A 15000-nucleotide genomic window follows, 5' to 3' on the forward strand; every position below is an offset into this window, starting at 1 on the left:
ATTCTGCTCTTTTTTTGTTTTGTTTTGTTTTGTTTTGTTTATACCACCACATCTTCACAACACTTACTGTATAACTTTAAACTGATGGTAAATGAACTCTGGAAGAGTTCTGATGTCAAAAATCACCATGTTGAGTTATGTTGAACTCTTTAAATGTTTCTGGAAGCATTTGTCTGGTTTGATTCGCCGTGTCTGAGGGAGTGTGAGTGTGTGTGCAGGTGTGTTTGACACTCAGGAAGAGTTTGAAGTGCTCGTCGTCTTCACCCTTCCCCCTGCACAGCGACTGAAGGCCAAAACATTCATTGTTCAAGTGTTTTCAGCTGCTGTGGGAACAAAGAGCTTCTGCTGCTCCTGTTGTGTCTTGGGTTTTGACTTGTCAAACTTGTTGCCAGCGAGTCTAACGGCGCGACTCGACCCACATTCCCCTCGACACTCGACCTGCCCTGAGCAAACGCTGAGCAAACGCTGAGCTAACCCTGAGCAAACGCTGAGCAAACGCTGAGCAAACGCTGAGCAAACGCTGAGCAAACGCTGAGCTAACCCTGAGCAAACGCTGAGCTAACCTGAGCAAACCCTGAGCTAACCCTGAGCAAACCCTGAGCTAACCCTGAGCAAACGATGAGCTAACCTGAGCAAACCCTGAGCAAACCCTGAGCAAACGCTGAGCTAACCCTGAGCTAACCTGAGCTAACCTGAGCTAACCTGAGCAAACGCTGAGCTAACCTGAGCAAACCCTGAGCAAACCCTGAGCTAACCCTGAGCTAACGCTGAGCTAACCTGAGCAAACGCTGAGCAAACGCTGAGCTAACCCTGAGCTAACCCTGAGCTAACCCTGAGCAAACCCTGAGCAAATGCTGAGCAAACGCTGAGCAAACCCTGAGCAAACGCTGAGCTAACCTGAGCAAACGCTGAGCTAACCTGAGCAAACCCTGAGCTAACCTGAGCAAACCCTGAGCAAACCCTGAGCAAACCCTGAGCTAACCCTGAGCTAACCCTGAGCTAACCCTGAGCAAACCCTGAGCTAACCCTGAGCAAACGCTGAGCTAACCCTGAGCTAACCCTGAGCTAACCCTGAGCAAACACTGAGCTAACCCTGAGCAAACGCTGAGCTAACCCTGAGCTAACCCTGAGCAAACGCTGAGCAAACCCTGAGCTAACCCTGAGCTAACCCTGAGCAAACGCTGAGCTAACCCTGAGCAAACCCTGAGCTAACGCTGAGCAAACGCTGAGCAAACGCTGAGCAAACGCTGAGCAAACCCTGAGCAAACCCTGAGCAAACCCTGAGCAAACCCTGAGCAAACCCTGAGCTAACCCTGAGCAAACCCTGAGCAAACCCTGAGCTAACCCTGAGCAAACCCTGAGCTAACCCTGAGCAAACCCTGAGCAAACCCTGAGCTAACCCTGAGCAAACCCTGAGCTAACCCTGAGCAAACCCTGAGCAAACCCTGAGCTAACCCTGAGCAAACCCTGAGCTAACCCTGAGCAAACGCTGAGCTAACCCTGAGCTAACCCTGAGCAAACACTGAGCTAACCCTGAGCAAACGCTGAGTAAACCCTGAGCAAACGCTGAGCAAACCCTGAGCTAACCCTGAGCTAACCCTGAGCAAACGCTGAGCTAACCCTGAGCAAACCCTGAGCTAACGCTGAGCAAACGCTGAGCAAACGCTGAGCAAACCCTGAGCAAACCCTGAGCAAACCCTGAGCTAACCCTGAGCTAACCCTGAGCTAACCCTGAGCTAACCCTGAGCTAACCCTGAGCTAAACCTGAGCTAACCCTGAGCTAACCCTGAGCTAACCCTGAGCTAACCCTGCGCCTGCGCCGACTCTTTCCCGGGCTCGGCGTGTCGCTGAACTTCTGCTAGTTGAACATCAGGAGCTGATGCGGGATCGCCTGGAGTATTTATGGCTGATATGTGGAATATCCTGATATGTTTTTGCTGCCGATGTAAAACTAAGCAACATTTGATCCTCTTTTTATTTAGATATTTCAGGCCTGGTTTCACAGACAGGGTTTAGATTAAACCAGATTTTTAAGCCTCATTTGTGAAACTTTCTGTTAACCAATTAACAGTTTTCCACCGTCTTTTACCGTTAAAATCACGACTTTACAGTATGGGCCATGCAACTCTTTAACGGTGCAAATCAGTGTAACACGAGAATGGTTTCAGTGCTGTCTGCTTTTGATTAAGAAATCAGCTCATCAGTTTCTACAGTCGCGTCTCTAAACACACACGCGTCTCTAAACACACACGCGTCTGTAATCGCGCTCCGCACGGCGACTCTACTCGCAGCCGCAGAACTGGGAGTATTTAAAGACGGCGCTGGTTGAAACAGGAAGTGATGTGTGACCGGTTTAAAATACCACCGTGCGCCTGATCTCACACTCAAACTTGAGCGTCTCCATGTTTCACTCACTCTGGGAACGATTCATGTTCCTCTGGGAATAATGGAGATAGTCGGCCGTAAAGATGATTCCTTAAGAGTCACGGTTTCCATGAGGATCTGTCCTGCTCTCATCTCTCCTCAGTGTGTAGTGTGTGTGGTGTTGATCTGTGTGTAGTGTGTCTAGTGTGTGTGGTGTTGATCTGTGTGTAGTGTGTGTAGTGTGTGTGTGGTGTTGATCTGTGTGTAGTGTGTGTGTGGTGTTGATCTGTGTGTAGTGTGTGTAGTGTGTGTGTGGTGTTGATCTGTGTGTAGTGTGTGTGGTGTTGATCTGTGTGTAGTGTGTGTAGTGTGTGTGTGGTGTTGATCTGTGTGTAGTGTGTGTAGTGTGTGTGTAGTGTTGATCTGTGTGTAGTGTGTGTGTGGTGTTGATCTGTGTGTAGTGTGTGTAGTGTGTGTGTGGTGTTGATCTGTGTGTAGTGTGTGTGGTGTTGATCTGTGTGTAGTGTGTGTAGTGTGTGTGTGGTGTTGATCTGTGTGTAGTGTGTGTAGTGTGTGTGTGGTGTTGATCTGTGTGTAGTGTGTGTAGTGTGTGTGTAGTGTTGATCTGTGTGTAGTGTGTGTGTGGTGTTGATCTGTGTGTAGTGTGTGTAGTGTTGATCATGTAAAGCTCCAGTTCTTCTCTATATCAGTGTTCCTGAACTCCTGAAGCGCCTCCGCTGTAGTCTCGAGTTTCTCCCGGGAACACGGCACAATATTCCTCATTATAATAATTAATGCGCAGAATAAAGGGGCGGGGCCTGGTTGAGTTAGTCAGTAGTGTGTTAAACTGGCGGTTATGGTAAGGGACGGGACATTTCCCAAACACACTCGAAGCGCTCGACCAATCACAACACACTGCTCCAGCCGACCAATCAGAACACAGTGTGCTTTTCAGAAGGAGGGGCTTCATAGAGACAGGAAGTGAACAGAGCGTTACTGACAGACTGGGAAGAGAGGAGCCGCAACACTGGAGAATATGAGGAGAATAATCAACATTCAAGTTCTAGTCGAGACTAAACACAACATCAGAGTAATGTGGCCTCTGTAAAAATGTGGGAAGACGGTGCAAACACAACTGTGTGTGTGTGTGTGTGTGTGTGTGTGTGTGTGTCCGCACTAGCGTGGTGTCAGGTGTGTGATGAGACGCGGTGACGTTGTTGTGGTGTAAAGCTCACCGCGGTGCGAATCTCTCCTCGCATTCCTGACGTTCCAGAGGCGGATACAGAGCGCAGAGCCGCTAGTGTCCCGGGAACACGGCGCTCGAGACGAGGTCAGCGATCTACTGACCTTCAGTGTGTGTCTGTCGGGTCAGACCCGGAGCAGCGCCTTTAAAGACTGGCACACCAGCTAATCACATGACAATATTCACTACACACACACACACACACACAGTCAAACCAAAAATTATTCAGACACCAGATATCATTGTTATATTCTTCACTAGTGTGTGCAGGACGCTGTAGTTCACTGACACATTATACCCAGATATTCCTCATACAGAGACTACCAGTAACATTTATAACAATTTGGGAGCAGAACTCGGGTCACGTTGAGCTGGTCATGTTCTGCTGAAGTGTGTGTGTGTAACTGCTACACACACACACACACTGAACACACACACACACTGAACACACACACACACACTGAACACATGAAGCATTGCTTGGTCACTGGTTGAGCTAAACTGGTATTATCTAATTGTGTAGTTAAATTTACCAGCTGACAGATATTCTGACTGTGTGTGTGTGTGTGTGTGTGTGTGTGTGTGTGTGTGTGTGTGTGTGTGTGTGTGTGTGTGTGTGAGAGACAGTCTAACAGAAGGACGGACAAAACCTGTCAAATATCAACTGTGTGTGTGTGTGTGTGTGTGTGTGTGTGTGTGAGACAGTCTAACAGAAGGACGGACAAAACCTGTCAAATATCAACTGTGTGTGTGTGTGTGTGTGTGTGTGTGTGTGTGTGTGTGTGTGTGTGTGTGTGTGTGTGTGTGTGTGTGTGAGACAGTCTAACAGAAGGACGGACAAAACCTGTCAAATATCAACTGTGTGTGTGTGTGTGTGTGTGTGTGTGTGTGTGTGTGTGTGTGTGAGAGAGACAGTGTAACAGAAGGATGGACAAAACCTGTCAAATATCAACTGTGTGTGTGTGTGTGTGTGTGTGTGTGTGTGTGTGTGTGTGTGTGAGACAGTGTAACAGAAGGATGGACAAAACCTGTCAAATATCAACTGTGTGTGTGTGTGTGTGTTGTGTGTGTGTGTGTGTGTGTGTGTGTGTGTGTGTGTGTGTGTGTGTGTGTGTGTGTGTGTGTGTGTGTGTGAGAGACAGTGTAACAGAAGGATGGACAAAACCTGTCAAATATCAAGTGTGTGTGTGTGTGTGTGTGTGTGTGTGTGTGAGAGAGAGACAGTGTAACAGAAGGATGGACAAAACCTGTCAAATATCAACTGTGTGTGTGTGTGTGTGTGTGTGTGTGTGTGAGAGAGAGACAGTGTAACAGAAGGATGGACAAAACCTGTCAAATATCAACTGTGTGTGTGTGTGTGTGTGTGTGTGTGTGTGTGTGTGTGTGTGTGTGTGTGTGTGTGTGTGTGTGTGTGTGTGAGACAGTGTAACAGAAGGATGGACAAAACCTGTCAAATATCAACTGTGTGTGTGTGTGTGTGTGTGTGTGTGTGTGTGTGTGTGTGTGTGAGAGAGACAGTGTAACAGAAGGATGGACAAAACCTGTCAAATATCAACTGTGTGTGTGTGTGTGTGTGTGTGTGTGTGTGTGTGTGTGTGTGTGTGTGTGTGAGACAGTGTAACAGAAGGACGGACAAAACCTGTCAAATATCAACTGTGTGTGTGTGTGTGTGTGTGTGTGTGTGTGTGTGTGTGTGTGAGACAGTGTAACAGAAGGATGGACAAAACCTGTCAAATATCAACTGTGTGTGTGTGTGTGTGTGGGTGTGTGTGTGTGTGTGAGACAGTCAAACAGAAGGATGGACAAAACCTGTCAAATATCAACTGTGTGTGTGTGTGTGAGTGTGTGTGTGTGTGTGTGTGTGTGTGTGAGAGTCTAACAGAAGGATGGACAAAACCTGTCAAATATCAACTGAGTTCTGCTCATATTTTATCACCACTTTATAAACTATAGTGAATAAACTGATAATGTGAGAAATGAAGGAGTCTGAATACATTAGGTGTGACTGTATATAGTATATAATTTGATATAATAATTTAAATAGTTTGCTGTTATGTCATTACTAAGAGTTTAAGAAGTCCGTAGACTAGAGCTATATCCGAGTAGAGGAGAGCGAGCACAAACTTGTTAAATACTTCCACACACACCAGCATGACGGCACGTGTGTGTTTAGTTGCCATATCAACACTATAGAGAGGAATCACTGAACATGTATTACACCGGAGCTAACGTTATGTTAATTTCTCATCTCTGTTATTTGTGTTTATTTAAAATTAGACAAATCTGATATTATTTGAATCTTATATCAGATATAATCTTTAATGCTTCGCTAACTAGCAGAACACACTCGCCGGGTTTAAAGCCCAGTTGCTCACGCGGGGCATGTTGTCACACTGCGTTACTATGAGCCTCTATTAGAACTATATTATATTCTATACTTTTATGAATTCTAATGAGAAACCATGAGAACAGGTGAATACACACTGAGAGTCAGTGTTCAGGAATTGTTGTCATGTTTTGAAATATGCTGTTTTTTTGCAGTGTGTTAGTTGTATTAAAATAATTAATAATTTAAAGAAAGCCATTCTTTTATATATAAAAAAAGTTAATAATTGTATTTTATTGGAAAAATATTTTAGTTTGTCTTGTATATTTTTGGATTAGATCAGATAACATTTTAATCTGTCATATGATCTTTTTATGAACCATGTTGAACACACACACACACACACACACACACACACACTAGACGTGGGAAATTAATAATGAGAAGTATAATGAGGTCTTAAAGGGATAGTTCACTTTGAAATTAAATGTTGGTGTGTTTTATCTTCCTGAAGTGCATCAAGATGTCGGTGTCTTTTTCTCCGCAGGAGTTTCAATGTTGATATTTTTAGGTCAAGCCGTTCTTGTCTGTCAGTCATATAATGCAGGTCTATAGGCACTGTCTCCAAAAGCATGCAGAGAAAAGTCCACATTACACAATTCCCCATCGTAAGTGCACACTGATGGCCTAAGACACGAAACAAGCGGTTTGTGTGATAAAACCAACAGTATTTATATCGTTTTGATCTCTTGTACACAACCACGTCCATCTGATCTGTTTACACCGGATTTCTTCCCCGGAAACTAATCTAACCGCCTTCGATTGGACGTTGCATTTTTAAACGCGTGTGATTGGCTGTACAGCTCAACGTATGCCTTTGATTGGCCTGAACAATGAAGCGAGTCGTGTGTCAAGATAGAAGGCTTACACATTGGGAATAAGTGAAAACTCAACACTCCCGGATGAGTTCGCGCGAGCTTAGGCCATCAGTGTGCACTTACCATGGGGAATTGTGTAATTCAGAAATGAGCATCACTGAACTTACTTCAGCCGGACTGTGGCGCTCTTCTCCTCTGGAAACACATTATTCTCCTGTTCTCTCTGTAAAGCTGCTGTGAAACACTCTGTGCTGCATAAATAAAGCTGACCTGACTGTAAAATAAAGTGTTACCGTTTTATCTGGTGTGTGTCCAGGTTTGGAGGCTGCTGGTGTCCTGAGCGGGTCTGTTCCTCAGACTATGAGCGACCCGTCGCGGCCGGTTCCGATCAGACGCGATCTCCAGGTGTGTGTGTGAAGATGTCTGCGTGTGGAGAGTTTGCAGAACACGTGTGGAAACCCGGCTCGTGTAAGAACTGCTTCCATCCTCGCAGCGCCCACCGGCAGACGGGACCAGAGCGAGCCCGAGCGAGCGTGACCGGGGACGACGAGGATGGGGTGACGTCGCTCTCGCCGTATAGCAAACCCACCATCGCTGTCAGACCCACCATGATGAACATCGACGTCACCGCGGACATCAACATGAACACAGAACAGGTGACTGAGTTACACTGAGTTACACTGAGATACACTGAGTTACACTGAGTTACACTGAGTTACACTGAGTTACACTGATTTACTTTGAGTTACACTGAGCCGCCCCGCGTCACACCGAGTTACTCTGCGTTACACTGAATAACACTGGGTTGCACCGCATTACTCTGCGTTACACTGAATAGCACTGGGTTGCACGAGTTGCACTGATTTACCCTGAGTCGCCCCGCGTTACACTGCGTTGCACTGATTTACTTTGAGTTACCCTGAGTTGCACCGATTCGCACCGAGTTACTCTGCGTTACACTGAATAGCACCGAGTTGCACCGCATTACTCTTCATTACACTGAATAGCACTGAGTTGCACTAAGTTGCACGAGTTGCACTGATTTACTTTGTGTTACACTGAGTTTCACTGAGTTACCCTGAGTTACACTGATTTACACTGAGTCGCCCCGCGTCGCACCGAGTTACTCTGCGTCGCACTGAATAGCACTGAGTTACCACTGATTCACACCGAGTTACTCTGCGTCGCACCGAGTTACTCTGCGTCGCACCGAGTTACTCTGCGTCGCACCGAGTTACTCTGCGTTACACTGAATAGCACTGAGTTGCACTAAGTTGCACAAGTTGCACTGATTTACCCTGAGTTTCACTGAGTTACCCTGATTTACCCTGATTTACACTGAGTTACACTGCGTTACCCTGAGTTGCACTGATTTACACTGAGTCGCCCCGCGTCGCACCGAGTTACTCTGCGTTACACTGAATAGCACCGAGTTGCACTGAACTACACTGCGTTACCCCGCGTTACCCCGAGTTGCACCAAACTACACTGAGTTGCACTGCATTACCCCGAGTTGCACTGAGTGGATGAATTCCCTCTGGTGCTCTTCACCTGTCGGTCAGAAATTACTATTTAAATTAAATGAATGTACTATATTGTAGTTCGATTTATGCCACTAAATTACATTTACACTGTATTTATAATAAATGTAATCACTTTTTGAGCATAAACCTGAAAATGAAGTTTCCATCTTGTGGTAAATCTTGAATGCTTTAAATCACAGACTGAATTTGTCAGGGTGTGTGTAACAAACAACGCCTCAAGTTCATTTTTAACAGCAGTTAATTAGTCAAATTACAGACACCTGGTCGCTCTGTGTAAGGAGACCTGAAGAGAGGAAACAAGATCAGAGAGATGTTAGTGTTGTCCGGCTGCAGTACCAAACACTTCCACTAGAGGAAACTCTGTGTGTGATCTCGAGAAACACGAGTGTGACTATTGTTCTCAGGACCATTAAACCTTTTTTGTGTTTACACAGCAAGTGCCAAAACCTTTACCAAGTTTTACACCATTCTGATTAAGTTAAAAACCCAATGACTGAGGAGCAGCAGAGGGTTAACTCTTGTTACGTGAGGTCAGGGGGCGGGGCTTCAGCACATCCTCCACTACACGGGCGGAGTCTGGAATGTCTTTGTAAGCGCCAGATAACAGCCGTGCAGTTTTATGTCTGCTCCACAGGAAGGCATTGATATGAACACATTCAGACTGTTTAAACAAAGATAATTATATCACCGCCAAGGGCATTGATTCCTTTCAATAGCGGACACACACACACACACACACACACACACACACACACACACACACACAGTTAGTCACAGAAAGGCGTCTGTTCTTGGGTGAATAGATGTCAAGACATTGCCTAGACATGCCTGTCAAACTTTGCCAGGTGTTTGTTTATGCTTTGTCATGATCTCAGTGTGGATTTTTTATTGGCAATTATTTATTGATTCACATGTTTTTATAATAAGCTGATATTAGATGGTTATGGTTATATGTAGCTCAAAGCTACATGACGAAACAAAAGTCATGGTTTTAACCCTTGTGCAACCTTATGGACATGTTCGTGTCTCCGTTTTTTAATATAATTTCACCGCTGTTAATGCCAACTGCATACATTTTGGCACAGGTGTGTATTCTTATTGGAATTTGTCTATTTCACCGCATTTCCTTAAAAAAAAATCTATTTTGCACTAGTAACCAGTGTTGGGGAAATGCATTACAAGTAACTCGAGTTATGTAATCAGATTACTTTTTCAAGTTACTAGTAAAGTAACGCATTACTTTTAAAACTTTCAACAAAATATCTGAGTTACTTTTTCAAATAAGTTTGATTTCCCATTTATTTGACTGACAGCTCTCCTGTCCTCATGTTGAGACGTGTGTGTGTGTAAATCTGAGCATTTACTCATCTCACTTGCACACAAAAATATTAAATATTCCTCAAAATGAATAAAATCAGTGAATGCAGAATCAGAATACTATGCAAACCTCCATTAACTAAATATGATAAATAAAACATACATTTTTATGCATTTAATCTCACTTTGTTGACCAGTGTACTTGCTTCTGAGCTTCGATGATTCAGTTTAATAAGCAGAAGTGACTGTAGATAGATAGAAAGGTTTGCTTTCCTCTACTGTACACATGTCCTTCAGCCGGAGGATTATTATTTCACTTTTGCTGTGAAACGGTCTTTATATTTGCCCAAAAATACAACTTTTGTGTTATAAAAAAACAAGCCCAGCCCAGGTGGGAAAAAAAGTAACGTAGCGCATTACTTTTCTAAAAAAGTAACTAAGTAATGCAATTGGTTACTTTTTAATGGAGTAACGCAATATTGTAATGCAATACTTTTATAAGTAACTTTCCCCAACACTGCTAGTAACACTAAATAGTTCATACACTCAGGACCTTCAAAACAAAAATGCAATTTTTGATCCCAGTGCCATTTAACTATAAACTGATGCAATCTTTGCTCAAAGGCCTTCATTCTGTTGGAAATGCTTCAAAATGTTAAAAAAAAAATTTTTACCAGTGCCATTTTCTCAGGTTTGGCAAATACTCGCTTTTTTCCCTGTTTTCTGCTTCTGCATGTTATAAAGCCAATTAGAGTATTGTGTGTGTGTGTGTGTGTGTGTGTGTGTGTGTGTGTGTGTGTGTGTGTGTGTGTGTGTGTGTGTGTGTGTGTGTGTGTGTGTGTGTGTGTGTGTGTGTGTGTGTGTGTGTGTGTGTGTGTGTGTGTGTGTGTGTGTGGCATCTAATGGGTGAAATCTCAGAAAGCTCTTTTTTTTTAGATATCAACCTCAAATTTGCAACACCACTTGTTTAGATTTATTTTCTAGCAGTTTTAGAGTTCACCATGTTTCATAAAATATATATATATTATAAAATATTGTTCATAAATCAATTTCATAAACTTCTTTTACTTTTCAAACTTTATTTACTTCTTTAAAAAAGAAAACCAAACTTAAGTCTGTGCTCCCAAGCTTCAATTTGTTTTTGACTCTGACATCTCTGTCCTCTGTGGACCCGTGTGTGTCGCTCAAGAGTTAAATCCCAGGGAAAGCATGAACTCATAAAGCCTGTACCTTGAGTGCATTTGGAAACTAAATGTGATAAAAGATTCCTGTGTTTGAATTCTTCCCGCACTCATCATTGCTTCTGTGCCTCAGAACAACCAGAAGACGTCCGCTGGACTGAAGAAAGCTCTGGATTTGGCTCCTCTGTACATCGACAGCAACGGATGTAACCGATCTCTGAGGGAAACCATCATACAGAACGGCATCTCCGGGAAGAAGTTCCCCCCAGGCGTCCGTTCCCCCACTGGATATCCCAAAGACTGCATGATTATCAGCAGTGTATTCGTGAGTCAGGAAGACGGCTGCGTTTCCCAGAGTCTGAGAGAGAACGGGAACGACGGCCCCTATAGACAGACGACCAACGCGGTCACGAGCACTTTCGCCAATGCAGACTCCCGTCTTCACATCGTGACTCAAAGAACCAATGGAAGCAGTGATGGAGTTACGAGTCCGCTCAGAGTATCCGTAGAGGAAAGGCAAGCCCGATCCGCAGCAGGGAGTGCGGTTAATGGTGTGCCGAGTACGCCAAATACAACCAATGGGACGCCGAGTACGCCAATGACTCCAGACTCCTTCCATGAAAGCTTGTCGGACTCGTGCTCCAATCGGAGCAGCACGGATTCACTCCCGGGACCTCAGAACTCCAGCGCGCCGCCGAACGGGCTCGAGGACAGCGAGCCGATCTACGCTGAGAGCACGAAGAGGAAAAGACGAACGCCGTGCGACGGGAAGGAGTCTGAAGCGGAGCTCAACGCTAGCGACGCTCAAAGAGCGACCATCACAGTCGTAGCCGCGCACACCGAAGAGAACAACCGGACCTTTTACCTGAGCAGCCCGGACTCTGCGGTCAGCACTCAGTGGACGCACGTCAGCCCGCCGGCGCCCAACGACTCGTCACGCCCGGCGTTCACGTGGCCCGATGCAGCCGAAGGAACTCCTGGCGCTTCCCAACCCAAGCCTCAATCTAGCCCCCCGGTTCCTCCCAAGACCAACTCCCGTCCTCCCAGACTCGGCACCTCCAGTCTTTCCCTACCGCTCCCCGAGGTGAGCTTCACCGTGGCTCTTCCTCCTACAGAGACCGCTCCCGTTCCTTCCCGAGTGGACTCCACGGCTCCGGCTCGCTCGGGCCGTAAGCGCCGGAGTCTGGAGGGCTGTATCGACGAGGTGGAGGAGGAGGGGGAGTCGGAGGGGTCGGGCTCGTGTACCCGTCCGGCTGAGTCCATCAATGGTGCCGCTGTTCGGGGGTTTGTGTCCAGAGAATGGAAGAGCGAGAGCAGTGCGACGCCAGGCACCGGCAACAAAAGCACCAGTCAGACTCCCAGTGTCCCAGAGGAGACCAGCGCGGGCACCAGAGCTCCTCTCAACCAGACCAGCGGACCCAGCGGACCCAGCGCCGGCACCAGAGCTCCTCTCAACCAGACCAGCGGACCCAGCGGACCCAGCGCCGGCCGAGACCCCGTCCCGCCGCCACCGCCGCCCAAGAAACACCACCGGTGAGAATCACATCCTCGTTCTGCTGTGTTTACTGACCTTTAACCTTTGATTAGATCGGAAAGTTTCTTTACAGCTTCTGATACGCTAGTGTTGGAGAGTTGTGTGGACCATACACTGTTTATTTGTTTTCCCCGTAACATCTGCAGTGCTTTCTCTTGCCATACACACTACCGTTCAAACGATTAGGATCAGGAATGTTTTTAAAATAAGTCTCTTCTGCTCTCCAACACTGCATTATATGATCAGAAATACAGTAACACTGTGAGATATTATTATTATGTAGATCATCAGTTCTCTATGTGAATATACAGTAAAGTGTAATTTACTCCTGTGATCAAAGCTGAGTTTATCATCATTACTCCAGTCTTCAGTGTCACATGATCCTCCAGAAATCAGTGTAATATGATGATCTGATGCTCAAGACACAGTTATGATTATTATCAGTGTTGAAAACGGTTATTTAGATGTTTATTTCAGGATTCTTTGATGAATAGAAAGTTCAAAATAACAGCATTTATCAGAAATATAAGCTTTTGTAACATTAAACACTACCGTTCAAAAGTTTGGGGTCGGTAATACATTTTTTTATTATTAATATTTTTTTATTATTATACATCAAGGATGAATTAAATTGATCAAAAGTGACAGTAAAGACATTTATAATGTTACAAAAGATTCTGTTTCAAATAAATGCTGTTAGTTTGAACTTTATATTCATCTGAGAATCCTGAATAACTGTGTTCAACACTGATAATAATCATAACTGTGTCTTGAGCATCAGATCCTCATATTACACTGAGTTCTGGAGATCATGTGACACTGAAGACTGGAGTAATGATGCTTTTAATCTGGTGTTCTTTACGATTCTTTCTGACAACAAACACTAGATCTTCACAAACTCCTCATTTCGACTTCAAGAGTTGGAATTGGGAATTTTCCAATAGCTAATTATTTTTTTTATTTTTTTTGTCTTACCAGTTTATTTGAACACGTTTAAAGGCTCTGAGTATTGCTCATTGAGGCCAGTGTGAGTTCTGTGCTGGTCTCCTCACAGACTGTGTCTTTGGCTTTGTTATCTTGTGTTAGCCCGTAGCTGATCTGTAACGTCGTAAGCTGATGTGATTGCTTGAGCTTTATTTAGATGAATAATTTCAGTCAGGATCTAGTTGCTTGTGGAGTCTCGTGAGCTTCAGTGCCGGTCTCTCGGTTCTTCTCATTGTTTGTTTTCTGTGAGTTTATCATTCATCAGATCCGAATACAGCCACTCATTTATAACCATGCTTAAGAACAGTGTGTGTGTGTGTGTGTGTGTGTGTGTGTGTGTGTGCGCGTGTGCGCGTGTGTGTGCGCGTGTGTGTGTGTGCGTGTGCGTGTGCGTGTGTGTGTGTGTGTGTGTGTGTGTGTGTGTGTGTGTGTGTCTGAACTCGATCTGCTGGCTCTGTTAGGATGGGTTTGGTCTCGCTCCTGTAATATACGTGTTAACCGCTTCACCTTTCGAGATCCACATCGCTGAGCTATTTCCACTAGCGTGTGTGTGGTTCATCTCTGCTCGTGTTTGACTGACTCACAGGAACATTTCAGGCTGAGAGTGTGTAAATAAACCACACTGAGGTCGGCATGTCTCTGAGCTTCTCTCGGACCCGAGACACGCGTGTGTGTGTGTGTGTTACCATCCACAGCAAGAGCTAGCGGGTTAGCGTACTCGGCAGGTTCTGAGGTGTGTGTGTGTTGAGACTGAAAGTGACTGAATGATGGCATGGATGGGTTAAAGGTCGCATGTTTCCGAGTTCATGACATTTTTACATTTAATTTTTTTTTTTTTTTGTGCGGTGATGAACTGTGACTGTTTAGAAGTTGTCTATAAATCACCACTGCTAACAGTAAAATTATATTTAAAAAATAAATGTATGTAATATGTCGTTTTAATGTTGTAGCAAATATTGTATTTTAAATGTTTAAAATTTTCTTAATATTTAGTATTGAATTTTTTTTAGAATAGATTTATTGTATTTTAGAATTATATAAAAAATTGTGAATATAATAATAAAATAGATACAATTTTATCATTAAAATTCAATAATTTTAATATATAAACTATAATTTTAATAATACAAATTAATAAAAAAAATTATAATGTTTTATTTAGTAATACATATTTATATGCAATACATTTTAGTATTACATTAAATATTTTTCCAAAATAAAAGTTTGTTTTTACTTAATACATGTGTGTGTGTGTGTGTGTGTGTGTGTACTGTGTATAATTATTTTGTATATATAAATAAACACACATGCATGAGTATATTTAAGAAAAATGTGTTCTATATAAAATATTTATATATAATATAAGTTATGTATAAATATATGTATGTACATGCAGTTATTTATTAAATATATACATATGTGTGTATTTATATATACAAAATAATTATACAATACACACACACACACACACATGTATTATGTAAACACAAACTTTTATTTTGGATGAGATTAATCATTGTCCAGCACAAATGTGGTTTAGAGTTTTAATATTAAATTTTATATAATATTAAATTATATTTTAAAAAAATTATGATTTAATATAATACAAAACTATTTTGGAATAAAGAT

At 43.7% G+C, this 15000-nt stretch overlaps 1 protein-coding gene across 3 annotated transcripts in view; it reads left to right on the forward strand.

Annotated features, from left to right (window-relative positions):
• Positions 1-15000, forward strand: part of prag1 (PEAK1 related, kinase-activating pseudokinase 1) — a 29599-nt gene that overhangs the window by 3947 nt on the left and 10652 nt on the right. For all 3 annotated transcript variants that reach the window (XM_079585941.1, XM_079585942.1, XM_079585940.1), the window contains exons 2-3: positions 7128-7467; positions 10987-12386. In XM_079585941.1, the coding sequence (XP_079442067.1) occupies positions 7231-7467; positions 10987-12386 (1637 nt within the window). In that variant the 5' untranslated portion in view covers positions 7128-7230. The remainder of the gene's footprint in view (positions 1-7127; positions 7468-10986; positions 12387-15000) is intronic.

The sequence above is a fragment of the Phoxinus phoxinus genome (genome assembly GCF_949152265.1).
Source record: "Phoxinus phoxinus genome assembly, chromosome: 17".
Taxonomy (NCBI): Eukaryota; Metazoa; Chordata; class Actinopteri; order Cypriniformes; family Leuciscidae; genus Phoxinus; species Phoxinus phoxinus.